At 35.9% G+C, this 27,996-nt stretch overlaps 1 protein-coding gene across 1 annotated transcript in view; it reads left to right on the top strand.

Annotated features, from left to right (window-relative positions):
- The window catches only part of GABRA3 (gamma-aminobutyric acid type A receptor subunit alpha3), a 218,160-nt gene that overhangs the window by 62,811 nt on the left and 127,353 nt on the right, over nt 1-27,996 (top strand). The window contains exon 2 of the mRNA XM_047765626.1: nt 11,704-11,869. Within this exon, the coding sequence (XP_047621582.1) occupies nt 11,730-11,869 (140 nt within the window). The 5' untranslated portion in view covers nt 11,704-11,729. The remainder of the gene's footprint in view (nt 1-11,703; nt 11,870-27,996) is intronic.

The following is a 27,996-nucleotide window of genomic DNA, read 5'->3' as shown; positions in this document are numbered from 1 at the left end:
TTTAAAATAAATATATCAATATAATCAACATTCTGAAATTTTTACCGTTCACCTGGCATATGACTTATTTTATGAATTTTAATTTTAAAAATATGAGATATTAGATATAACACATATATGGAAATATCATATAATGGAACATACTGCTTAAGAATAATTATAAGTTTAATGATTATAAGTATTAAGTAAATATCTGTACAACCACTATCCAAGTCAAGATCTACAAAGTTGTGGGTACTCTTGAAGCCTGTAATGAAAATATTTCCCATCTCAACGTTTTCTTTCCTCACTATAAGTAATCGCTATCATGATCTCACTTCTTTTACTTTATAGCTCTATCATATATATCCAAATATAGTTTAGTTAGACTCTTTTTGAATTTTGTATGAATGGAATCATACGGTGTTTCCTTGTTCCTTTGCTTAACATTAAGTTTATGATATGTATCCAAGGTGATGCATGTAATGGTACTTACTATTTTGTTGTTGTATGGTATTCCATTGTATGAATATATCATGATTTATCCATTTTATTTTAAGATGGACATCCAGGTTGTTCTGTTTTTGGAACAATGTTGCTATAAACATTCCTTTACATTTATGGTTATTCTGGTGCATTTGTACGTAAGTTTTTTTTTTTTAATGTACATATCTAACAGTGGAAATGGTAGCTCATGGGTATGTATATCATCAAATTTGCAATCTAATGCCAAACTGTTCTCCAAGGAGGTTACAATGTTTTATACTCCCACCAGCAGTGTAGGAGAATTCCTGTTGCTTCATATCCTTGCCAAAAAAAAACTTGGTGTTATGAGACCTTAAAACTTTTGTCAATGAAGGTATAATTTTCATTTCTGTGATTAGTAATGAAGTAAGCATCTTTTCTTAATGTAATGACAATGCTGAGTTCTCTTTTGTGAAGTACCTCTTCAAGTCTTTTGTCCATTTTTTGCTATTGGATTTTCTCTCTTTTTCTTACTGTGTTGTAGGAATTCTTCATATATTTTGGACAGTGTTTCTTTAGCAGATATAAATGTGGTATGTGAAAAGACTATACCTTTCTATGCTTGTTCTTTATTCTTTATCTTGCATCTTTTGATGAACAGAGTTCCAAATTTTAATATACTCTAACAACTGTTTCTGTCATGGTTAGTTTAGCACTTTATATATGTTTAAAAATACTTTCTCCAAATTTGTGAAGTTCTCTCCTATTATATAATCTTTATAATTTGGGCTTTCATATTAAGATTTTCAACCCACCTGTAATAAAATTTTGTATGTTATGGGTAAAGTTCCAATTAATTGTCATATGAGGTATAAAAATAATGAATTGTCCTAGAACCATTTATTGAAAATCCTGTATTTACCATACAATTCTTCAATACTACTTCAGTCGCAAATCAAGTGTCCAAATATGCCTGGATTTGTTTCTGAATTCTCTTTTAAATTCTCTTTGCTTTTCCTAGCATCAATATGCTTCTACCACAATTAAAATTTTTAAAAACAGTCTTCTTATCAGTGGATCAAAGTCCTTTAATCTTAGTCTTCAAGACTTCAAAAAGCTATTCTTGGCCCTTTGAATTTTCGTATAAATTTTAGAATTAGCTTATCATGCTTGAGCAATCAATCAAAAAATAAATTGAGCAATATTGATATCTTGAAAATATTATTTAAAGTAGTATTTATGAATTTATTTAGATCATCTCTCGATAAAATTCTATACTTTTATCCTATGGAGGTTTTGTACATCATCTACTAGATTTATTCCTAGACCTAAGTACTTCTTAATTTTATTCTATTATGGATATAATTTTAGAAAATTCAGTATATAATTATTTATCTTTAAAATTCCATTGATTTATGGATGTTAATTTTATATCTATCTATCTTGATAAACTCTCTTACAAATTATAATAATTTATTTGATTATATAGTATTTTCTACATAGTTATCCATATTATATCCAGGTAATGAAGAATGTATTTCTTGTTTTATGTCTCCCTTGCTCTTTGATATAGTCAAAACCACAACTTGGTTGTGTAATTCTATTTTTTTCTCTAACTTTTCCTTGGGTTCTTGTTTTTATTTTATTTTCTTGAGATATTTTACATTCTCTTTTGTTTAATTAAAGGTGTTGAATTTATCTATGTGTCCAGCTCTAGGTTCATCCCACCAAAAATAAAGTTTTGTTTTATAGTTTTACTTTTAAAAATTTTCCTTGAAATGGTACTTGTAAATAAGTACTGTTATATGTTATTTAGAGAACAAATGTCGATTAATGTTTACCAGTTGTATTAATTATGGTGTTTGAATATGTCTTCATTTTTTTCCACTTAATATGTTGTGAACTGAGTGATATGTTAATTTACCTCAACAACTCAATTTTTTTCATTTATCTTTTACTTCTAAGTTCTTATTTTATTTATTCTGAAGTAGTGTTATTGAAAGTAAAAAGTCTAATGAGTCACTGCTATTAGTAGGGATGGGGAAGAATAGTATCTATACCTGTATATGCTTCAAAGAACAGTACAGTACAAAATGCATATTTCCACATACATTTTTGGCTAATTCAGGCTTTAGGTTTCTAAGTTATGGCATTTATGGGACATTAGCTTACCTTTCCTAACAGTTTTGGATCTATACATTCTATTTTAAGGGATGGAACATGTGTTGTGTAGTTTATCTTAATTTATTCTTAACAGTAATGTATATAATTAAATTTCCTTTTAGACATTGAATTTTGTCTGTTTTCCATTACTTTTAACAATCGAACACCCATCCTCTCACTGTTTTGTTGCTATCTACCTCTGTTAATGGGAAATTGAGAAGAGATATGTCTTGAACTGTATTTCTCCAGAGCCAGGGAACCCCCAATATTAGAGATATCCACACAGAAGCCCCCAAAGGAAATGGATTAGAAATAGACAGAGGTGTTGTATAATTAGGATGGTAACATGGAGTCCAAGGAATTTCAGAGAAGGAAGTTGTGGTCAGTGCTATCAAAAAATTAAATAAAAGCAAAAAAGAAGAGAAAAAGAAAATAGAAAACGAGAAAGGATGTTCAATCCAACAGGTGCTCTAAAGTGTGGGTTGTATTTTTAATACCAACATTATTGGTGATCACTGACATAGTATATAGTTTCAGCAAAATCATGGAAGAAGGCAGAATGTAGTTGATAAAAGAATGAATAGAAGGTAAGTAAGAAGGAGTTAACAATTACAAATTATTCATCCAAGAAGCTTGATTGACAAGAAAGGAAAGAACATAACTAGAACGGAGCATATCAATAGAATATTTTTTAGGATGGGAGAAACTTCCTTATGTTTATAGTCTAAGAGAAAGGATTCATTACAGAGGAGAGATTTTAAGATATAGGCAAGTAGGAGTAGGACAGTCAATGGAGGGGAAGGGAGCTGATGAGATCAGGAGCTTAGATTAATGGATTATCCTTAAAGGGGACAGGTTAACCTTGTTTTATGAAATGAACAAATGAGAAAGTAAGGGTAAATATAAAAGTGAACATTTTTTCATAGACTGAAGCAGGGCTGATGTCTTAAATTTGGCTCTATAGAAGCAGACTTTGAGAATAGGATTCATGTGAAAGTGGTTTATTAGGAAATATTCTCAGGAAAAACCAATAGAGGAGTGGAGAGTGGGGCAAGGAAGGGAAGGAAGCTAAGCGAGGATGCTGTCAAGTGAAGTTTCATGGAGACAGTGTGGGTCACACTTCAGCATTGTCCCCATCAGGGACCTGCAGTATTTGTACCTCTGTACCTTTCACTCCTGGTTAAGGACTGCCCAGGTTTGGGGACTCAAATTCCCAGACACTTTTGATTCTCAATTTTAACAGACAGAAGTGGGTTTCAGCAACCTGAAGGCAGCCAGTCCTCAGACAAACAAATGATTCTTTTTTGGGAGAGGAGGAACAGCAGAGTCAGTATATAGGAAACTGATAAGAGATCCAAGGGGATATGCATGAGGCACTTTTAGTATCTGCTATAGATACTTTGTCTTTCCTGATCATCTTGACTTTTTACTAAGAATCATTATAAATTTCCTTGAATAGGCAACCTGAGATGAATCACAAAAGTTTAGAGAAAACAGTTGAAAAGAGTGGTGTGGAGAGGGCTGATGTATGACAAATCAAAGGATTGAATGGTTCTGGCATTGGAAACATTTGTTGTGAGATTGCTTTGCATGACTGTGGAATTTTTTTCTGCAGCATTTACTAGTCAAAGAGAACACAGATTTTGTTGTTGTTGTTGATTGATACAAGGAAGTATTTCTGGGCAAATACAGTGGAGTCATATATGCAAGGTTCTGGTGAAAGAGTAATATGTGCTTTACTATTGGATCCAGCCTTTGAATGAAAGAAAGTAGCACTAGGCAAGCCCAAGAGAATAGGAGACAATGGAATGATTGATAGACAGGAACACTAATTTCAAAGAGCAAGTGAAATAGAAGTGATAGTTTAAAAACTAGAAGAATTACAGAATAAATTTAGAAATTAAACTGTACCTTAAGATTTTTATGTAATTATGGAGCAGATATACATAAGAAACAGAGAGTGTGGCTATGGGCATAGATTGCTAAAGTAGGATAGATAGATACTTTATCAACACCAACAATGAAATACTGAAGATGGTGGAAGGACATAAGAAGTGTGAGCTGAGCACTGTTTTTGAATCCATATTGGGAGGCTGTAAGGAAGTTGATGTAAGACTAATGAAGGCAGGGGGTGATACAGATAGATGGCATGAACCTCAAATGACAAGAAGTATGTACACACAGGAAAGAATAGTTTCAACCTGGTATTAAAGAAATAAGATAATTCTGTTCCTGTCTATCACTTACATAATGTGTGGGAATATGCACATGCCACACTTAGAGGAAAGTTAATGAAGTAGTGTCTTTGACATAAACCCAATTTATTTAATGCAGGGAGGAGACAGTTTTCTGTTAAGAGGTTGAGGACACAGGAACATTTGTTTTCCATGAAGTGAAGGATTGAAAGGCATGAAGGAATGGTTTTAGAAGGGAAAGATAGTTTTGAGAATATATCTCTGAGAAGGAAAGAATGCCTACAGTAGTGTGGCATGAACTCCTGAAAGCATTCACTCTCTTTTTCAACAAATATTTTACTGAATAGCTATCATATGTCAAACACTGTTCTATGGCTCAGAAATAGAGATAAGGTCTCTTTTGTAATGAAGCTTATATTTAGTGGGGAAAAAAATAAATATATAATGTAATTTTAGGTAATGCTATATCCTATAAGAAAAATAGTATTAGGTAATGGGATAGAGAAAGATCAGGAAATAACATGCAGTTTTAGACAGTAGTGATTAGGGAAAGTCTCTCTGAGACAGTGACATGGAACTAGAATCCCAAAGAAAGTGCAGGAGTGAGCCAAACTGAAGAAGAGCATTTATGATAGAAGAGCAAGTGCAAAGCCCCTAAGGCAGGAGCGTGCTGGATGTTTTCGAGGAACAGCAGAAAAATCAGTTTAAGATGATATGAATAGTTGAGAGTGAAAGTAAAAGGAGGTGAGAGTCATAGGTAGCCAGTGGTCAAATCAAGTAAATCCTTATAGGTCATGACAAGCACTTTGGATCCAATGAAAATCCACTGAAAAATTCGAGAATGGGGTGATATGATGTGACTTATACTTTTGAAAGCTCACTCTGGCTACTGTACAGATAAGGGTCTGTAGGGGCCAGGAGAGGAAGGGGAGAGACAAATTAGGGGGCCGTTCATTGTAGTCATGGGAGTGAGAGATGATGGTTTAGATAAACTTGTGGTCATTAGATATACTGAGAAGTGGTTAGAGTCTGAATCTGTTTTGAAGTCAACAGGATAAGCTAATAGTTTGGTTATAGAGTGTGGAAGAGATAAATCAAGGCGTAGATATGGGTTGGCTGTGAATGGATTTGGTGTGAGGTATTTGAGAGAGAAGAGCTCTAGATCTATTTTTTTTCTCTCTTCATTGATTTCCTTTTGGTCTGTTTTGTTCACTCCTGTACTCCCAGCACCTAAAAGAGTGCCTGGTACATAGATGGTGCTTCTTAAGTTTGGGATGAACAATAAGAGTGATTTAGTTGGAGTGAGAGGTAAAAATACATGATTGGTGTTAAGTAGTATCCGAATGCGGTAAGTGAGGGAGCTGAGATACTGATATTAAAGTTGTTGAAATGAGTTACCATAAAGGGAAGCAGAGAAATTAGGGAAGAGTTAGAGGGGGGTTTCATGTCAAGAGAGGGCTTTCTTTGGCCTTGGTGTTACATCATTTTTTTTATGCTGCAGGGAATGAGCCAGCACATATGGGAAAACTGACAAGTGTGGGAAAGATAAAATCACTGAAGTAAAATCCTTGAGCAGGAGACAAGGAATGGGATCCAGGCACCTGTAGAAGGGATAGCATTAGATAGGATTAGACACCTCTGGTAACAAGGGAAAGGTAAAGTATATGGCTGAGATTCAGGTGTAATTGATATTAGGAAGATTAAGTCTTCTGATTGTTTTTTTTTTTTTTCTTAGAAAATAAGAAGCAAAGCCATTTGTTGAGATTCTTGGAGAAGAGTTACTGCAGAATTAAGGAGAGAAAAGAAAGTTTAAAAATAGTTGTTTCAGAGAGTGGGAGAGTTAATTGGTTTGGCAAATGTAAAGGGATCATGGGACATTTGAAATATGTTGAGGAAAATTTAAAGAGAGACTAGTCAGGCATAATTATGGATTTTTCTCCAGCTATATTTAGCTACTCATTTGCAGGCAAGGAGATGGATTTAACCAGGCAGTCACAACAGGGTAAGAGAGGATTGGAACTAGGATGTTTCTGACTCTGAAACCTTTAACAGTGACAATCCTTTTTGGCTGGGTAGAATTAGCTGGCCTCTGATGAAACCTGGTGACAAATTGAAGCAAAGAAATGGCAGTGTTGGCTTTGTAGCATCTGGGTAGCAGCACTTGGGATACCTCTATTCTGATAAAGTTCTGGCAAATAGTGCCTCATAGCATCCAAGCAGAGTAGTTGGTGGGCAGAGTATTAGTATATTGTAGTTTCTAAGCACTTTGGTAAGGAATTTTTAGGAATTCTAATAGAAGAATGTATTGTCTTAGTGCCGTATACATAGTAGATGCTCAAATATTTGTGATAAAATGAATTTGTATTTGGACAGGATCTGACAGCAGACTCATCCTGGTAACAGGTCTTTAGCCAGGCATTTCATGTATATTATTTAATCTTTAGAGTTCTTATAGGATTAGTATTATTATCCCCATTTTATATTGAAGAAGGAGGTCTTTAAAGCCTAACATGATTAATATTTGGTAGTGTCAAGGAGACTCTTAATCTAGTGGATACCAAGGCCCATCTTCCACCCTATCCTTTATACTATATTACCTCATTTGGGGATGTGAGTTTTTAAAAGTAAGACTCATTAGCTATTTATTGAGGACAAGTTATTTATCAGGCACTTTTGTATGCATTGGGCATATATCTATAAATAAAACAAGAAAACTTCCTTGTTCCCATTGAGCTTATATTCTACTGGGGAAACAGACGATAATAGAAACCATAAAATATATGCTAGAAGTGCAAAGAAGGAAAAATAGAGCAGGCAACTGCATAGGAAGTAGTATAAGGTAGTCAGAGAAAGCCTCAATGAAAAGGGTGATATTTGAATAAAAACCCGAAGTGAGGGAAAGAATAAACTATCTGGATATTGGGTGGAATTATATTAAAGGTAGAGGCAGTAGCAGGTACAAAGGCTCTAGAGGTGGAGTATGTCTGACATATCCACTGAGCAGCAAGGAGGCCATATGACTGAAATGATTAAGAATGGAGGGTAGTAGAGGTCAGCCAGCTATTTGGGGATAAGATCAGGTAGGTCCTTGTAGGTCAAAGTGAGGCATTCAAAATGGGAAGGAATTTGAGGATTTTGAACAGAGGAGATACCTGATTTAACTTTTTTTTTTTGGTCTTTTTGCTATCTCTTTGGGCCACTCCCGCAGCATATGGAGGTTCCCAGGCCAGGGGTTGAATCAGAGCTGTAGCCCCCCGGCCTACGCCAGAGCCACAGCAATGCAGGATCCAAGCTGCGTCTGCAACCTACACCACAGCTCACAGCAACGCCGGATCGTTAACCCACTGAGCAAGGGCAGGGACCGAACCCGCAACCTCATGGTTCCTAGTCGGATTCGTTAACCACTGCACCACGACGGGAACTCCTGATTTAACTTTATAATTTTACTTTGTCAGCTGTTTACAGAACAGATGGTAGGGGAGCAAGAGCAGAGGTGGCGAGACCAGTTAAGAGGCTTTTACAATGGTGATCTCAGCAAGAGAGGACAAGCCAGAGCCATATCAGAACTGATGACCAATAGTTTTACTATGGATATGTTTCCTTTTGAATGGAATGCCCATGAGATTTGTTTATAGATTGAATATCAGGTATAAGAATAAAAGTGTAGTCAAGAATGGCATCAGAGTCTTTACTCTGAGTAAATGGAAGCGTGGAGTTACCATTACCTGAGGTGAGAAAGACCGTAGGAGGACCAGGTCTCTGTGTGTGTGTCTCTGTGTGTGTGTGTGTGTATCCCTGAACCTCAAATATGGTTTAAGATGCTTCTAAGACATCTAAGTGCAGATATGGGTTGCAAGAGAGATCTAGGTTGGAGAAATGAATTTGTTAAGTCATCAGCTAATAGCAATTTACCTCTGGTTCATTCCTTGTACCTTCCTTTAGCTCTTGAGCAGAGTGAATTTGTTGAGTAACCATTTGCTATTTTGGCTGTTCAATCACATATTATGGTGGCTTGAGCATGTGTCATGAGTGTGTGTTAATGAACTATGGATAGTACATTTTAATACTGGAATTATCTTACATCTGTCCTCTGGTTAAGAAAATTTTCAACATGTCTACCTACTCTTGGACCATGGCCTCTGTTCCTGCACCACAGCAATCTATTCCCCTAGCATGGCCTTCTACTTCTAAACCATGTTGTTTAATTCCTGTATCATGATGCACACATCATGATTAAGGACTAATATACCAAATACTTCTTACATTCATCCTGGTTGTTTAAGCATATACCATAGTTGTCTTCAGCTACGTAGATGCTTTATCTTGTTTGAAGGCTCTTTATTCAAGTGTCATAGTTTTCAGTTTATGCACTATGGTCACTTGAAAATTCATCAGGGTTATCAGAAGAATTGTGAGTGTGTGTTCTTCTACTGTCCTCTTGTTTGATAGTCATCTGAGCATTTATATGGATTTATGTTCATTTAATGCTAATATCTGCTAATGTGCCATATTGCTCTGTATATATATAAGGGTTGAGTCCTGTTTTGTACATATTTGCTAACTTGCTAAGGCTGCCTGTTCCAGTGGCATATTTGCCTTAATTAAAAATTAATTGTGATAAAAACACATAGCAACTGTTTTAACTATAAAATTTATTAATATTAATTAACATTGTTGTGTGAGTCTAGTGGTATTCTTTTGATCGCATGCAATATCTTATGAAATGTGTACCAAATGCCTTCTTCTATTTATTGTTCAGTAGTTTTCTGACATATACTATGGCCAAAATGTTTTATCATAAATGTCTTCATGTGAATTATAATAATGTTGTTTGCTAACAAAATGTCATGGTAGTTGGAGGGCACAAATTATGTCCAATCCATTTTATATGTAGTGGATGTCTTCTCATGCGTAATTATTATTTGAACATGTATCTTAATCATGAATTCATATAACATTGTTGTCTTCTTATGCATCATAATTTTCCTCCTTCTAAATCATGGGCATTTGCTTCTGTGTCATTGACATCTATGCTAAGTGTGAAGGTTTGCTGCTTGTTTACCATGGTCATTGAAACATAAACAATAATCATATATTATAATAGTATAGTTGAACACATACTGTGGACATATTTGCTCATATACTATGGCCATAGTCTCTTAAATCCAGGATTGTTACTTAGACATTCATGTTTTTGGAACATGCATCATGGTTCTGTGCTATATTCCATGGATTATTTCTGCAATTATATTTCATATCCTGTACCAAGTCTCTTTGTTCCTGTTGAGTAATTATCAATAATGATCATCTAAACATTAATCTTTGTCATGTGATTTTCAACATTAGAGTCTGCTAAAGCACTGGGAATGTTTGAGCATATATCACAGTTATTGCCCATAGCACAGCTGTTTCTCATGCCCCAGAGTTGTCTGCTCACACACCATATTTTCTTACTCATATGCTATGGTTTTCTTAACTGTACTTTTTCTGCTGATTTCTTTAAAATGTCCATCAACTCTTGTATAGCTCATGAATCATGAATAGCACAGCATATATATCAGATTGGACATAGGAAATTGCTGTTTTGTGAAACAAAAGTTGTCATATATTGGCAAGTTTATGTGATACAACCTTATACTATGACTATTTCTGTCTATAATGTGGACATTTTCTTACGTCAGAGATCCAGCTTCTCTTGTATCAAAGTTTTCTGTGCCTGTACCAGATTCAAGAGTCAATCTTATGTAGAAGCTAGTGGATGCTTTCTTGGGGATAGGATCAATTTACAAAGACTTTTGTTCTTCATCTTCTCATTGAACGGAATGGCTCTTCAGCATGTATCTTTTAACATATTAGTCTCTTGCATAAACTTTCCTTGGGAAAAAAGTTTGGTATCCTTCTATTCCTTTTGAAAGTTAAACCACATATATGACTGAAAACGAATATAGTACTGGGTTAGAATTAGATCTCCTTCAGGTGGTCAGTGTCTTGGATTCAAAGAAGCCATAAGGTTTAGAGATAGCAATCAAGTGCCACTTCACACTGATCTCTTAACCCCATGTCCTGGATAAACTTCCAACAGTTAGAGTTAATAAACATGTCTTACATATAAGCAGCTCTAAATCACCTGATTCTATCATCAGTATAATTTGTTGACCACTTAGGGACTTATGTACCAAGAAACTAGGCTTGGATTTCTTCTTGTGTTGTGGCCACTATAAGGGGCTGACTTTGCCCTCAAATATTTCTTAATGGGAAAACATTGCATTCTTTTTCAAGAATCATGATGTCTCATCATTCAGCATTTTCTCAACCTGATTCAGAGGAAACAGACCACCTACTCCAGGCCCTTTAATATTTCAGAAAACTACTTAACTGTATCAAGATGAGAATAAATCCCAAAAATGATGTAAGGAGACTAAGTCTTAATATTCTAGAATTTTCTACAGTGTTATACAATTACACATGAAAAAGGCATTTGTGTTAGGAAAATATCAAACAAGATTGGTGGAAAATAAAATGAAGACCTGCAAGATTATTTTAAGGTCTTGGATTATAAGAGGTAACTGAGGCTGAGAGAAATTCTGTGATTCACCTAGTCATAGGAAGAGAGGGAGAAATGGAATTGTAACCTAAGACTTCTGACTACTCATTTAGAGTCTGTAAACCCTCTGTTGGATGGGTATAAATAAGAAAAAGGAGTGAATTTTGGTGGTATTGATGAACTGGAGAAGGAAGACTGTCACATTAAGCATTTAGTAACTGTGTACTAGGGAAGTTAAATGGTTCTAACAGAGTTGAATAAAATGGTTTTTTTTGTTGTTGTTGTACCTCTTCTTCCTCCTTCCCTTTGTCTTCTACTCCTTTCCCCTTCCTCTTTCCCTGCACATGGAACTCACAGGTCTCTCCAAGTTGGTACCCAGGAAGATGATAATCACACAAACGAGTCCATTCTGCATAATTAGCCTTGGGCTTCTCTTCCTGATTAATATTCTCCCTGGAACAACTGGCCAAGGGGAATCAAGACGACAAGAACCTGGAGATTTTGTGAAGCAGGATATTGGCGGGTAAGTACCTTTAACTCCTCAAAAAAAAAAAAAAGAACACTGTGATAAATTATTTCCTTTGACCAAAGCTTCATTTTAAATTGAAGTATAGTTCAGTTACAATATTGTATTACTTTCAGGTGTACAGCAAAGTGATGTATATATTTGAGATTACTTTCAAGTTGTTACAAGATATTGAATATTGTTTCCTGTGATATACAGTAACTATTTTATATCTATTATCTATTTTATATATAATAGTATGCATCTGTTAATCTCATACTCCTAATTTATCCCTCCCCCTTCCTTTCCACTTTGCTAACTATGAGTTTGTTTTCTATCTCTGTGAGTCTGTTCCTGTTGTATATATAGATTAATTTGTGTCATATTTTAGATTTTATATATATATGTCTCACATACTTCACTTAGTATGATAATCTCTAGGTTCATCCATGTTGCTGCAAATGACATTATTTCATTCTTTTTTATGGCTGAGTAACGTTCCATTGTGTATATGTACCACATTTTCTTTATCCATTTGTCTGTTGATATACGTTTAGGTTGTTCCCATGTCTTGGCTATTGTATATAGTGCTGCTATGAACATAGGAGTGCATGCATCTTTTTCAATTAGAATTTTCCTCTTTTCTGGATATATGCCTACAAGTGGGATTGCTGGATCATATAGTAACTATTTTTAATTTTTTAATGAACCTCCATCCTATTCTCCACAGTGGCTGTACCAATTTACATTCCCACCAACAGTGTAGGAGGGTTCCCTTTTCTCTACACCCTTTCCAGAATTTATTGTTTGTAGACTTTTGGGTGATGGCCATTCTGACTGGTGTGAGGTGGTACCTCCTTGTAGTTTTGATATGCATTTCTCTAATAATCAGTGATGTTGAGCATCTTTTCATGTGCCTCTTGGCCATCTGTATGTCTTCTTTGGGAGAATGTCTGTATAGGTCTCCTGCTCATTTTTTGATTGGGTTGTTTTCTTTTGCTTTTTTTGGATATTGAGTTGCATGAGCTGTTTGTATTCCACAAATTAAACCCATGTTGGTTACATCATTTGCAAATATTTTCTACCACTCTGTAGGTTGTCTTTTCATTTTGTCGATGGTTGCCTTTGCCGTGCAGTAGTTTTAAAGTTTGATTAGGTCCCATTTGTTTATTTTTGCTTTTATTTATTTTGCCTTAGGAGACTAACCTAAGAAAATATTTCTACAATTTATGTCAGAGGATATTTTGCCTATGTTCTCTTCTAGTATTTTTTGTTATCATTTCTTATATTTAGCTCTTTAAACCATTTTGAGTTTATTTTTTTTATTTTTATTTTTTTTGTTAACTAAGCAAGTTTGGGCTCTTTAATATTGATATTAACAGAAACCCTATTCAAACTGGCTTTGAAAATATTAAACATTATTGGTTTACATAACTGCAAGTCCAGAGATAGAATAGGCCTTAGGGTCAATTGATCCAATAATTCAGTTATGGCATCAAGGACTCAGGTATTTTCTGTCTTTATGTACTGGTCCCTGTGTTAGCTTAATTAATTATTTTTAATTTTTATTTTTTTTACAGAATAAAATACATGTATTTAAACACCATTACATTCACGCAGATTATTATATCATGGATCTTAAGAAACAGATTAAGTGACTCCCTCTGGAGAAGTGGAATGGAAAATATGCTGAGACAAATAGGAAATTTATTCTATATTTTATCCTATTTTGTATAGCTTTCACCTTTACTATTTAGTATTATCTATTACATTTCAATTTTTCTTTAAATATTAGCATTATATTAAAATTGTGTATATTGTACAACTAAAATTTATAAAGAAGAAAGCCTTATATACCATTAAATATTTTATATAGCATAATAAAAAGAATAGCTTAACTTGTAAGAATAACAAAAATAATACACTCTGAAAATAAGTAAAATATAAAACACATAAATTGGTTAAAAAACAGTGTAACTATATAAATATGTCCTCACAATTTGTTGCATCTAATTGATTCTTCAATATAGGCATTACACCGTTCTAGGTGATGTGATAAACAAGACATTATAGACTTTACATTGTACCATGGAGAGAAATGGTTATTAATAATACAATTGTAGAACTGTATTATTTAATTGTACAGTGGCATTATTTAATTATAATTTTCATAAGTTCTTTGATGGAGAGGAAATCAGAATCAGACCTAAGAAGACTTCAGCATTCCAAGAATGATGTCAAATGACCCCCTTCATGGTGGATCATGCACTTATTTACTATGAGATATATTTTTTCTCCAGAGATTCCTTGTTTGTGTATCAATTTTAGATGTTTGGTTTGCAGTTATTCTGAAGTTTCGATATGAGTCTCTATGTATATGAGATTGTTTTAAGTTGTTGGTCTCTTAATGGCAAGTGCATCTCGAGTGTCCTGCATTTGTACCCACCTCTTCTCATGGTTTCTGATTTTGGTGGTATAATTGTGCTTGGATGATTTCATATCTTTACTGTATATATACCTTTACTGGTGAGCCTTGTCAGTTATGGAATTTTTGTTTCCTGTTGCTGTGTTTTCTTTTCTGCCTAGAGAAGTTCCTTTAGTATTTGTTGTAAAGCTGGTTTAGTGTTGCTGAATTCTCTCAACTTTTGCTTATCTGTGAAGGCTTTGCTTTCTCCTTCAAATCTGAATGAGAGCCTTGCTGGGTAGAGTAATCTTTGTTGGAGGTTTTTTCCTTTCATCACGTTAAGTATATCATGCCACTCCCTTCTGGCCTGTAGAGTTTCTGCTGAAAAATCTGCCGATAACCTTGTTGGGGTTCCCTTGTATGTTACTTATTTCTTTTCCCTAGCTGCTTTCGAGTTTATTTTTGTATATGATGTGAGGGAGTCAACCAAGGTTTTTGATTTTTTTCCCAGGTGAATTGAAGTACTCTGGTCCCTGATACTTAGACATTGCATTGTATTTGGCGAAACATCATTAGCTCAGACTCTCAAGGTAGAACGAGATCTCTAAGGTCCTTTTGGGCAACTTTATAGCCCATGTTTTAATTTCCTTTATAATGTCTTAAAAGCAGTTCTCTCCAGCCATTTGCTCTCAATTGTCTCTCTTCTATCCTAGATCTTCAACCTGTCCTTTTTTTTTATTGGCTCTGTCCCATTAGCATTTAAATGTGAATCAGAAACCTCCCATCTTAAATTTAAAAGTCTTCCCTCCAGATAGTGCCTTAAATCTTCCTCTTCTTGACAGTCATACTTCTTGAAGGAGCAGTTTTCTTTATTGTCTCTACTTACTCATCTCCCACTCATTCCTCCACTGCTGCTGTCTGACTTCCAGCCCCATGACTGTAAGGCAATTTTTGCAACCAAAATTTCCAATGTTGGTTCTGTTGCTAAAATGAACATTTATCTGTTCTTATGTTAATTTCTTTGGTAGCAGCAACATGCACATTGTTGACTTTTCCCTCCCTCAATTCCTTTTTATTATGGAATGATATATATATATTATATATAATATTATGGAAATTATATGTAATGTAATATTATGGAAATTATATATTTATTATTAGGAAAATTTCATATATATATATATATATATTAGGAATAGTTCTTTCTTTGATTTCACAGACACTGTAATTCCCTGGTTCTTAGATTAGGTTCTCTAAAAGTAGGGCCTGAGACAAGGATTCTTAAGCAAATAATTTATTCAGAGAAACTTGTAAGAAGTACAGGAAAGTGAGATAAGGAAGGGTAAAAAGTAAAGCAAATGTGTGATTTCACTTGAAGTGTAGTCTCCATTTGACCCCATGGCACTACAGATTTGGCCCACATTGAGGCAAGGGGCCTGGAATTTTATAGCTTCATCTCAGGCAGTCATTGCCTGTGGGCTGACTGGAGGAAGGCCTACCCTCCCAGGCATTTTAGAATTAGAGGGTTCCCTTCAGCTGATGGTAATACTATGAAGTAAATAAATGATGGCTTCACTGGGCCAGTAAAAGAAAGCTAGGCATAGTACCAACAGTAAATACTATGCCTGGTTTTATGGCTATGCTTTCTACAATATTTTCTACAATATTACACAGATATATCAAAGGCCTTTGTAATATAAATATCTTTTCTAATTTCTTTAGTAATCTTTTCTTTTGTTTATTGCTCAAGTGTTAGTGTTTTTCTTTGTCTTTTTTTTCTGGATTCCCTTTTTATCATATAGACTCTTGATTGATTTCATCCATCCCCATGACATTGTTGGTATAATGTGTATGTTATATGTATTTGCCAATGACTCTTATCTCATTCACCATTCCTAACTCTTCTTGAATGTCAGACTTCTATGTCAAACTATTGAATATATCCACTTGGCTATTCCATAAACTCTTTAAACTAAGCATGTCCAAAGTAGTCTCATCATCTCCATCTCCCTCCCTCCTTTAAAACAACAACAAACATAACATGTTCCTCTTCCATTTTTCCTCATTTTAGTCAGTGTTACCACCACACATCCCCATTGCTCAAGCCAGAAAATTGGAATCATTTGTGTCAGTTTTCTACCCTTCACTTTGCAGATTGAATCAATCCCTAAGATCTGTCATTTCTTCTTCTTCACATATCCTTGGATTCACCTACCATTTTCCAACTTTCCTGCCACTGTCCTAGTTTAATCCAATGTTGTTTTCCACTTGGACTACTGCAGGAGTCTCTAATTGGTCATACTTCCTAAAGTCTTGCTCCCATCCAAACCAACCTTCACTTTGCAGCCAGTATTTCTTCTAAAATGAATGTTGCATCATATCTATCCTGTTTAGAAATATTTAATGGCTTTCTATTATCCCTAGATTAAAGTTCAAACATGAATTTATATGGCTTATTATGATTCTGCTTCTATGTATCTTGTCAGCCTTGTTTCCTAGTGTTCCTGTAACTCAGCCTCATTCAGGGAATATTATTACTAGAAATGACCCCCTAGCCCATAAATATTTCAGTATTATATAGGGTATTTTCTTTTCTTTTTTTCTTTTTTTAATGGCTGCACCTGCAGCATATGGAAGTTCCCTGGCTAGGGGATGAATCAGAGCTGCAACTGAAGCCTACGCCACAGCCAAGGCAACATACTGGATCCGAGCCACATCTGTGGCCTATGCCACAGCTTGAAGTAATGCTGGATCCTTTACCCACTGAGAAAGGCCAGGAATCAAACCCACATCCTCATGGATACTATGTCAGCTTCTTAACCCACTGAGCAAGGCCAGGAATCAAACCCACATCCTCATGGATACTATGTCAGCTTCTTAACCCACTGAGCAAGGCCAGGAATCAAACCACATCCTCATGGATACTATGTTAGGTTCTTAACCTGCTGAGCCACAATGGTAACTCCTACATAGGGTGTTTTATTCTGTGGTAGTGTTTTGTTGTTGTTTTACATTTGGCTATTGGCCCATCTTCTTGGAAGCATTAGGATTTGTTCCTAATTATGTTTGCAGGGTTGATTATCTTAATGTACTCTGAGTATTTCCATCTTCTATCAGCATTTTCAATAATAATCATTGGAGCATAGGGCTACAGAACTGAATTAACATGTCCTTGGAAACTTGGCCTGTGAAGCCCTTTTGTCCTGTTGTTGCTTAGAAAATGAGACATTCAAGCTTTTTAATAATTACATTAAAGAGGAGGCTAAGACATTCTGCTTGAAAAAACAGAAACAAGTGCTTGTATTTAATACCTGAGTATCAAAAACGTTTAAAGTGGTTTACTTTCTTCTAAGCCCAATGCAATCCATGCTTTGGAGGGATAAGACTACTAAAAGTTTGACTCTGAATATTAAGGTTGGCATTGTATTTGTATTTGCTAGAAATAAACAAATATAACTTTAAAATACATGATATATGCTGGTAACTCTGATACTTAACAGCTGCTTCTTTTTGTTTGCTTGTTTTCATACCCTCTTAATTATGTTCTTTTGTGTTGAAAAAATCCATTTGCTGCATTATCTTATCCAACTTTAGTGGTTTATTGAATTAAATCACCTGGGTTGACTACCAAGTAGCTTCAACAATCAACAGTGGTTTGCTGACCAGTACTTAGTTGAAATCACGTTTTAAATGCTTACACCTATGAAATGTTGAGAACCACTGCATTTAAAACACACCTGGAGATCTTGGTTTAATAACTCTGGGGATAGTGCCTAAAAATTTGCATTTTTATCAAATGCCCCAGATGATTTTGATGTAAGGAAACTTTGGATAATACTTTGGGGACATAGTCCTTGTTTTCAAAGAACTTACAGTATAGTTAGGGATACAGGATTCTGAAATTTTAGAATAGTATACATAGGAAAACTCATAGAGAGAATCTCATCCATTCCTTCATTTTGTGCATGAAGAAATTGAGTTCCAGAAAAAGAAATTTATTTTTCTAAGACCATAAAGCAGATTAATAGTAGAGCCAGGTCTAGAACACCTATCCAATTCCCAGTTGTATATTCTTAAAGAAAAGCTACAGGGAACAATTTCATCTTCATGTAATAAATACATTTCTTATACTTCTGATTCCTGATTCAGTATTTTGACCATTAACAAATGATAACTGTATGTGTGAATAGTGTTAAGTTGGACCATTATGAAAGGGCCATTTGTCTGGTCAAAATGGTTGAATATAAGCGATTTTATGATGGATCAACCTAAGTAGCAAGTAAATGCCAAATGGATCTTCTGTCCAGGTCTGACTGAAATTTGTTGAAATTTGAGATATGTATCAGTCAAGATCCCAAAGAAAAGAGTTGGAGCCTTTTAATTAAGACCGTTTGAGCAGGGTAGATTTGCAAGGGGACTAATTGTAAAAGCATGGTCTAGGTGTAGGCACATCACAAGGGATAAACTAAGAACAGCGTGAAGAGTATATATCTAAAAGGGGAAATGAAAGACACTGGGCACAAGGCCTTATATTTATATGACACCATATAAACACCTTTTTGTTGCCTTAAGATTTTTATGGTGGTGGCATTGGTAAAAGCAGATACTGTGAATTTAAAAGGAAATGGTTGGACTATTGCATAGCCTGACTTGATGCCAGTGTACTAAAGGTGTCAATCCTTGTGTCTACATTTTCTCAGTTTTCTTAATCTCAGAATAAACTGGCACCTATGGCTACACATGTAAATATTAAGTTACTAAGAGAAACATGAAGGACTTGGTTTTCATTTTACTTTAAATCAGCAAATAATGTGAACAGGTGGGGAACATATTGAGTGGGTATGTCTCAGGCCAATTGTGATTTGAAGTATGTGTATTTCATAGTCCAATGTATATATAATCTCTATTATGGAAATAATACATTAATACTTTTACCATTAAATCACCAAATCTTAAAATTTCAGAACCAGACATGGGACTTGAGAAGGTATAAGTCCTAATCTCCTACCTTGATCAAGAATCACACTTGCATTATTCTTTTTGATTGACCTATCAGTTTGAATCCCTCCAGTGGTAAACTGCACAGCTATCATAGGCATATAGCTCTACGGATTGGAAAGTGCTTCCTATATTGAACAGGAGTCCACCTTCCTCTGATGCTTACCAGTTTTAGGCCCCTGTAGCATTTTTGCTTCCTTTTCACATAACAGCTTTCAGAGCTACCCCATGCTTTCTTGTCTATAGAATAATTCCCATTACTTTCAGCTATGCTGCTCACATGATATGGTTTTCCAGACATTGCTTAAAACTGGACACTCTCCTTTGCTCTCTGATTATATTTTTTGAAACTTAGTGTAATACTTTATTCTTAATTATAGTTGTCATATTCTATCATGTTACTTTAAAGTTTATATTTAGATAACTATGTACTAAGCATTATTCTAATTAATATAACCCTTATAATAGACCTGCTAGCTAGGTGCTCTTCTTATTCCTGCTTCACAGATAAAATATGATGACATGAAGAGGTCATGTAACTTGTCAAAGCTCACACAGTTAGAAAGCGACAGCCAGGACTGAAATACAGACTGTCTGTTCCAGAATATGTGTTGTTCATTGCTATAATATATTGCTTTTCATGTGTTTGGTCATTTTAAAGTAAGAATTAGGCACATATCCATTTCTTTTGTGTACATGAACACTTATGTATAGTAATCCTTCAATCTCTGAATACTTAATATCTTAGCCACGTGACTGCCTGGCCTGAGCTAAAATGGAGCAAGTGTAATTTTCTTATAGTATCCAGAGGAATGAAAAATATCCTTTTCCATTTTGAGGTAGAAATGTAGAATTTGTAACACATGGCAGGACTGGACTTTTGAAGTTATGATCAAAAATATTTGGTAGGTGATGCTATGACTTCCTTTTGTATCATGTCAAGAGGCAAGGTTGTCTCAGTATTACTTATGGTAAGTGTGATCTCTTGGTTAATGTGATGACTATAAGGATTCTCCATTGTAAGGATTCCAGCCACCAGGATCAATTGAGAGATATGAGCTCATGACCAGCTCATTGTTTTGCTCATGGCCATGGGTATGGGTTAGAGAGTAAATAGTGGGGAAGACATTATTCCTCATAGTGTAGTTTCCCCTTCTCTTGTGTCATAATTCTTTTCTCCACATAGGTAGTATTATAAATGGCTTTTAGGCTGGCCTACAAAAGTCCACTTAAAGAAAAGTGTTGTTGAAATAGTGCTCATGCATTGCCAAAATGGTTACAGTCATTCAGATAAATTATGAGAAATAAAGACTTGTGTAGCCTTACCTGGAAGACTATCCACCTACCCTTTATGGCATTGTTTCGAAGGAAGAATGTACCTTTAATTCTTTGCAAACTTTGGGAATACGGCCCATTTTAAGTTGGGGTGTGTCTGCTTATGTTCTCACATGAAATCATTATCTCTAAAGTCTGGTACATTGTTATTCAATCATTCACAACATTATAGTGAGATTTTCTTGTGTGTTACTGTGAAGCAGTGATTTTCATTTACTAAAAAGGTATGGAGGACTTTTTTTTTTAGGACTTGGTTTTTAGTCTACATTTAACTCAGGAAATAATGTGAATAGGTGGAACACAGTGATTGAGTGACTATCAAGCTAATATGTCTTTAGTTCCACTAATAGTCTATAGAAGACATTTGAAAAAGGGCAGTTGTCTTTTTGAGATGGATTGAGTATATTATCCAAAAATCAATTTATTCTTTTTTAAGTCACTTCAATAAAGACACTAGAATATGTGTTACTGAATTCCAGATGTTTCTCATTCCATTCTCTGTATATAACTGACATATCTAGTGCTGAATTTTTTCTTTTCACCATGGGCAGTATTTAATTATGAGCAGGCAGAGCAAAGAGGAGGGATGCAATAAAAATGCTAATCAGGGAGGGAAAAAAAAACAGACTTCATTTTCCTAGGGAATAGACTGCAGCTCTGTCTTCTCCCTCTGCTCCCATGAGTGCTGCAGGCCCAGTTCTGATGGTGAGACTTGGTGACAGGTGAGTCAGTTTGAACCCCAACCCCCAGCCTCTTCCTGCTTGTGTGGTTCCAGATTCCCAGTTCCTAGAAGATCCAGTACAGAGGGAGGGAGACTGGCTTGCCTTGCAGGCACACAGCTTCTACTTCTGCGGCCGGGAGCAGGCAGGGAACTTGGAAAGTGAATGAAGTTATTGTCCAGGACTCAATTCCAAATCGCAGGGAGTGCTTTGGGAAGGGACCATCTCCCCTTCCAGTAGCACGTTCAGAATCTGCACAAGGAGGGGGAAGGCTGGAGAAGAGCCCCGGGCCCTCCTGAGTTCAACATGCTGGGCTGAGTCTCTGGCCTGGACGTTAATCCAGCTCAGAGCCACTTAGGAAGAGACTGGTGACACTGAGCTAGGCCCATGGCCTCACGTCCCAGATTCTGCTGCACTTGGCCGAGCTCTACTTTGGTGTAGGGTTCAGGATTTTGCGGGCCAGCCCCATTTCACTCCCATGCTGGCTGACTCCTCATGCAGCCCGATCCCTTGGCTGCATCCCTTGGTTGTGCTTCTCTGCCAGCTCACTCAACCTCCACCCTGCTGCCAAAGACAGATTTATAGCTCTTGTTTCCTTTGGGTTCTGGGATGCTTGGGCCCCAGGCCTCAGGTTAGTTTTAGGTAAAACATGCTCAGAAGTGCAGCCTGGAGGATCTTGACTCAGCCTGGGCCCTTTCCCTAGGCTGGCCTCTTCCATGCCCTGGGCTCATCAGTCACCCTGGTGGATGTCCATATAATTGACTGCTCTCTTGATTAGTATTGCCTTAAGTCTTTTTTTTTCCATTTTTTTATTACTCAAAGGAATTTATCACATCTGTAGTTGTATAATGATCATAACAATCCAATTTCAAAGGATTTCCATCCCATAACCCAGGCACATCCCCCCACCCCCCAAACTGTCTCCTTTGGAAACCATAAGTTTTTCAATGTCTTGAGTCAGCATCTGATCTGCAAAGAAGTTCCGTCTGTCCTTTGTTCAGAGTCCACATGTCAGTGAAAGCCTTGGATGTTGGTGTCTCATTGGATGGCTGACTTCACTTAGCATGATACTTTCTAGGTCCATCCATGTTGCTAAAAATGGCAGTATTTCCTTCCTTTTAATGGCTGAGTAATATTCCATTGTGTATATGTACCACTTTTTCTGGATCCACTCCTCTGTCGATGGACGTTGAGGTGGTTTCCATGTCTTGGCTATTGTAAATAGTGCTGCAGTGAACATCGGAGTACATGTGTCTTTGCGAGTCGTGGTTTTCTCTGGATAGATGCCCAGGAGTGGGCTTGCTGGATCCAATGGGAGTTCTATGTTTAGTTTTCTGAGGAATCTCCATCCTGTTTTCCACAGTGGTTGCACCCATTTACAATCCCACCAACAGTGTACTAGGGTTCCTTTTTCTCCACACCCTCTCTAGCACTTATTGTTTGTAGACTTTTGGATGGTGGCTATTCTGGCTGGTGTGAGGTGGTACCTCATCGTGGTTTTGATTTGCATGTCTCTAGTCATGAGTGACGTTGAACATCTTTTCATGTGTTTCTTGGCCATCTCTAGTGCTGAATTTTTAGCTAGACTTTTCCACTTATGGGAATGACTGGACTTCAAAAATAAAAACATGGGGAGTATAGGGTGAATAGTCTGATTTGGCTATGATTTCTGGTCAGAAAGAGAAATAGTGGAATTTGCAAGTGTAAAACTATATTGGCAATAGATTGCAGATTCACAGAGAGCCGTGAATATCAAGCCAAGGAGTTGAATTTCATTTGATAACCATGAATAGTTATGAAAGTTTTGTGAGCAGTGCAGGATGAATGATCTAAACAGAAATTTTGAAAAATACTTCTTTTTAAATATTAAAATATAACTGACATAAAATTGTGTAAGTTTAAGGTGTAAAATGTATTATTTGATATATATATGTATATATTGCAATATGATTACTACAGTAAAGTGAGCTAACACCTCTATTATGTCACATTTTAATCATTTCTTTTTTGTGTTGAAAACAGAATTTATCCTCTTAGTAACTTTGAAGTTTATAAAATAGTATCGTTGACTAGAACTGTTATGTTGTATATTACATTTTCAGAACATATTTATCTACTAGTTTGAAGTCTGTACTTTATTTATTTATTTATGCTCTTTAGGGCCGCACCCACGGCATATGGAGGTTCCCACGCTAGGGGTCTAATTGGAGCTATAGCTGCCGGTCTATGCCACAGCCACAGCAACACGGGATCTAAGCCATGTCTGCGACCTACACCTCAGCTCAGGACAACGCCGGATCCTTAACCCACTGAGTGAGGCCAGAGATGGAACCCGCAACCTCATGGTTCCTAGTCGGATTTGTTTCTGCTGTGCCATGACGAGAACTCCTAAGTTTGTACTTTTAAATAACCTCTCTCCAATTCCTCACCCCCCTAACACTGGTGACTACCATTCTACTATCTGTTTTCACAAGTTCAGTTTTTTTAGATTCCACATATAAGTGATATCATATAATATTTGTCCTTCTCTGACTTATCTCAATTAGATAATGTCTTCAAGGTCCATCCATGTTGTCACAAATGGTGGGATTGCTTTCTTAAATATGTACAATCTTTTGGTGTGCCTGTGTCTGTGTGTGTGTGTGTATCTCACATCCTCTTTAATCCATTGATGGAACTTAAGTTGTTTCCATATCGTGGCTATTGTGAATAATGCTGCAGTGAACATGGGGTACAGATATCCCTTTGCAACACTGATTTTAATTCCTCCAGATATATACACAGAAGTGGGAGTGCTGGGTAATATGGTAGTACAATTTTTATTTTTTGAGGAACCACAATAGTGTTCTCCATAATATCTGTACCAATTTACATGCCCACCATAAGTGCACAAAGGTTCCTTTTCTTCACATCCTTGCCAAAATTTGTTATCTCTTGTATTTTTGTCGAACAGCCTTCCTAACAGGTAAGTTGATATCACATTGTGGTTTTGATTTGCATTTCCCTGATGATTTCACATACCTGTTGGCCATTTGTATGTCTTCTTTGGAAAAATGCTTATGCAGGTCCTTTGTCCATTTTATTTTATTTTATTTTATTTTGTCTATTTGTCTTTTTAGGGTTGCACCCATGGCAAATGGTGGTTGCCAGTCTAGGGGTCCAATTGGAGCTACAGCTGCCAGCCTACGCCACAGCCACAACAACGCCAGATCCTAGCCGCATCTGCGACCTACACCACAGCTCACGGCAACACCGGATCTTTAACCCACTGAGCGGGGCCAGGGATCAAACCTGCAACCTCATGGTTCCTAGTTGGATTCATTTCCACTGAACCAAGATGGGACCTCCCCTTTGCCCATTTTAAATTAGATTATTTTCCTTTTTACTATTGAGTTGTATGAGTTCTTTATATATTTTGGATATGCCTCCTTAGTCAGATATATGGTTTATGACTATTTTCTCCCACTCTGTGGCTTTTCTTTTCTATTTATTGCTTATTTCATTTGTTGTGGAGAAGCTTTTTAGTTTAATTTAGACCAGATTGTTTATTTTAATTTTTGTTGCCTGTGCTGTTGGTGACTTATCCAAGAAATTATTGCTGAGACCAATGTCAAGGATCTTTCCTCCTATGTTTTCTTCAAGGGTTTTATGTTTTCAGGTCTTACATTTAAATCTTTGATACATTTAAAGTTAATTTTTCTGAGTGGTGTGAGGTAGGGATTTAGTTTCGTTCTTTTCCTGTTTTCCCAGTACCATTTATTAAAGAGACTGTCCTTTCCCCATTGTGTGTTCTTGGCTCCAGTGACAAAAACTAGTCTGTTATATTTGTGAGATTTTGTGTATATGCTCTCTACTCCATTTCACTGATCTATGTGCCTATTTTTATGCTAGTACCATACTGTTTCAATTACTATAGATTTGTAGTATAGCTTGGAATCAAACATTGTTGCTCCTCCAATTCTTTCTCAGGATTGCTTTGTCTCTTCAGGGGGTTTTGTGGTCTAAAATCCCCTTGGGCTAGATCTTCCAATACTATGTTGAATAAAAATGGTAAGAGTGGGCATCCTTGTCTTTTTCCAGATTTTAGTGGGAAGGCTTTTAGCTTTTCTCTGTTGAGTATTATATTGGCTGTGGGTTTGTCATAAATGACTTTCATTATGTTAAGATATGTTCTCATTATACCTACTTTGGTAAGAGTTTTTATCATGAATGGATGTTAGATTTTGTGTGATTACATTTTTAAAATTAAAGTATAGTTAATTTATAATGTGCCAATTTCTGCTATACAGCAAAGTGACCAAATCATGTATATATTATCTTGCATCATGGTCTATCCCAGAGATTGGATATAGTTCCCTGTGCTATATAGTATGGCCTCATTGCTTATACATTCTAAATGTAATAGTTTGCATCTATCAACCCCCAAATCCCAATCCATCCCACTCCCTCCCCTTACTCCTTGGCAACCACAAGTCTTTTCTCTATATCTGTGCATCTGTTTCTGTTTTGTAGATAAGTCCATTTGTGCTATATTTTAGATGCCACATATAAATGACATCATATGGTATTTGTCTTTGTCTTTCTAACTTACTTGACTTAGTGTGAGAGTCTCTATTTGCATCTACATTGCTGCAGATGGTATAACTTGTACTTTTTATAGCTAAGTAGTATTCCATTTTATGTATTTACAATCTCCGTCATGGTTTACAGTATATAGGTCTTTTGCCTCCTTGGTTAAATTTATTCCTAAATATTTTATTTTTCTTAAAGCTATTGTGAATGGGATTGCTTTCTTAATTTCTCTTTCAGATAATTTTTTGTTAGTGTATAGAAATGCAACTAATTTCTGTATCTTGATTTTGTATCCTCAAACTTTGTTGAACTCATTTATTTGTTCTAACAGTATTTTAATGGAGTCTTCAGGGTTTTCTGTTTGTTTTTTGTCTTTTTAAGGCCGCACCTGCAGCATATGGACCTTCTTAGGCTAGGAGTCGACTTGGAGCCGTTGCTACTACAGCCACAGCAGATCCGAGCTTCATCTGCAATCTACACCACAGCTCATGGCAATGCTGGATCCTTAACCCACTGAGCGAGGCTAGGGATTGAACCCACAACCTCATGGTTCCTAGTTGGATTCGTTTCCGCTGCTCTACAACAGGAAGTCCTCTTCAGGGTTTTCTATATATAATATTATATTTTCTGCCAGAAGAAATGGTGTCCTTCCCTTTCTGATATGGATATCTTTTATTTATTTTTCTTGTAATTAAGGAAATAATTATATGATCTCTAAGGTCCTCCATAATCCTGACATAACATGATTCTTTGTTGTTCCCCCAATTTTGAATGGCCACAAACTACAGAATCTTTAGCTTGATGAAATTCAGTTATTTAAGAAGGGAGAGTTCTGACTTTGGTTATAGATTAAATCAACTTCCAGCTCCCCATACAGTAATTTAGTGCAGATCAGAAGAAAATCTTATTAGTAATCAAATACAAAATCATAGAAAAATCTATCGAAAATAGTTCTGGAATGATATTAAACATTGATTTTTGACTTTAAAAAGTTATTAGTGAAGGATGCTGCTAACATATCAACACAGAGTCTTCAAGGGATGGACATGCATTGTAATATAAGTTCTTGTTTCAGTAAAAACGGCAGAAGAGTGTATTGGCTTTATATTCAGGATCTCTGATTCAAAGTTTAGCTTTTCCATGAACACTCAGTTATGTTCAGGGGCTTTAGAATTCCCATGTATAAATCTACCTGGAGTAGATAATCTCTGAATCCTTTTTTAAAAATTATTGAAATATTGTTGATTTATAATGTTGCATTAGCTTCAGGTTTAAGGCAAAGTGAATAAGTTATACATATGTATGTGTCTATTCTTTTCCCATGTAAGTTATTACAGAATACTGAGTAGACCTCCTTGTGCTGTACAGTAAGTCCTTGTTAGTTAACTATCTATTCCATATAAAGTAGTGTGTTTGTGTTAATAGCATTCTCCCAGTTGTTCCCTCTTCCCTTTGATTGCAAAATCTGTGAGTTTGTTTCTGTTTTATAGATAAGTTATTTTATATTATATTAGATTCCACAAGCATTTTAAAGCTCATCTGTGACTCTGTGAGGATTCTCCTTTTTACCTCTTCCCAGTAATCCAAGAAATGGCTTTTCATTCAATTCATAGATCTACTTCCCAGAAATCAAATTAGGCTAACCAGGGTCAAGATTCCCCACAGCGAGAGTTAAAGGAAAATGAGAAAGAGGTTTTCACAAAATCAGTCGAGCTCCCACAGCCTCTCTCTCCATAGCCCTTGTAAGGTAGATTCAGAACATTGGTGATTGAGCCAAATGTGAGTCAAGACCTGACAGGGTGTCTGTATTTATCGCTTCAGCATATCAATGTCTGTTTGTTAGCCCTGCACTATAGTTTCCTTCTTTATCCCTGCTCCCAAATGGAATATATGTATCATTTCTGGTACTCTTCACTAAACTAGCCAATCATCTCTACTCTTCACTGGGTTCCAGCGCCTCTTGGTCAAAGCTTTCTTTATGACTTTGGCTAATGGCGGTGACAATATTTTGTTGTGATTATTTACATTTGAATAATGCATTTAGTGTACAAACTACTATATTAAAGAAGAGAAAAAAAAAACTTTGAATGCTTCTAGATAGTAAGCATTAAGTATAG

The sequence above is a fragment of the Phacochoerus africanus genome, chromosome X, assembly GCF_016906955.1.
Source record: "Phacochoerus africanus isolate WHEZ1 chromosome X, ROS_Pafr_v1, whole genome shotgun sequence".
NCBI lineage: Eukaryota > Metazoa > Chordata > Mammalia > Artiodactyla > Suidae > Phacochoerus > Phacochoerus africanus.
The sequence above is the reverse complement of the archived record's forward strand: the minus strand, read 5'-3'. Positions and strand labels throughout refer to the sequence as shown.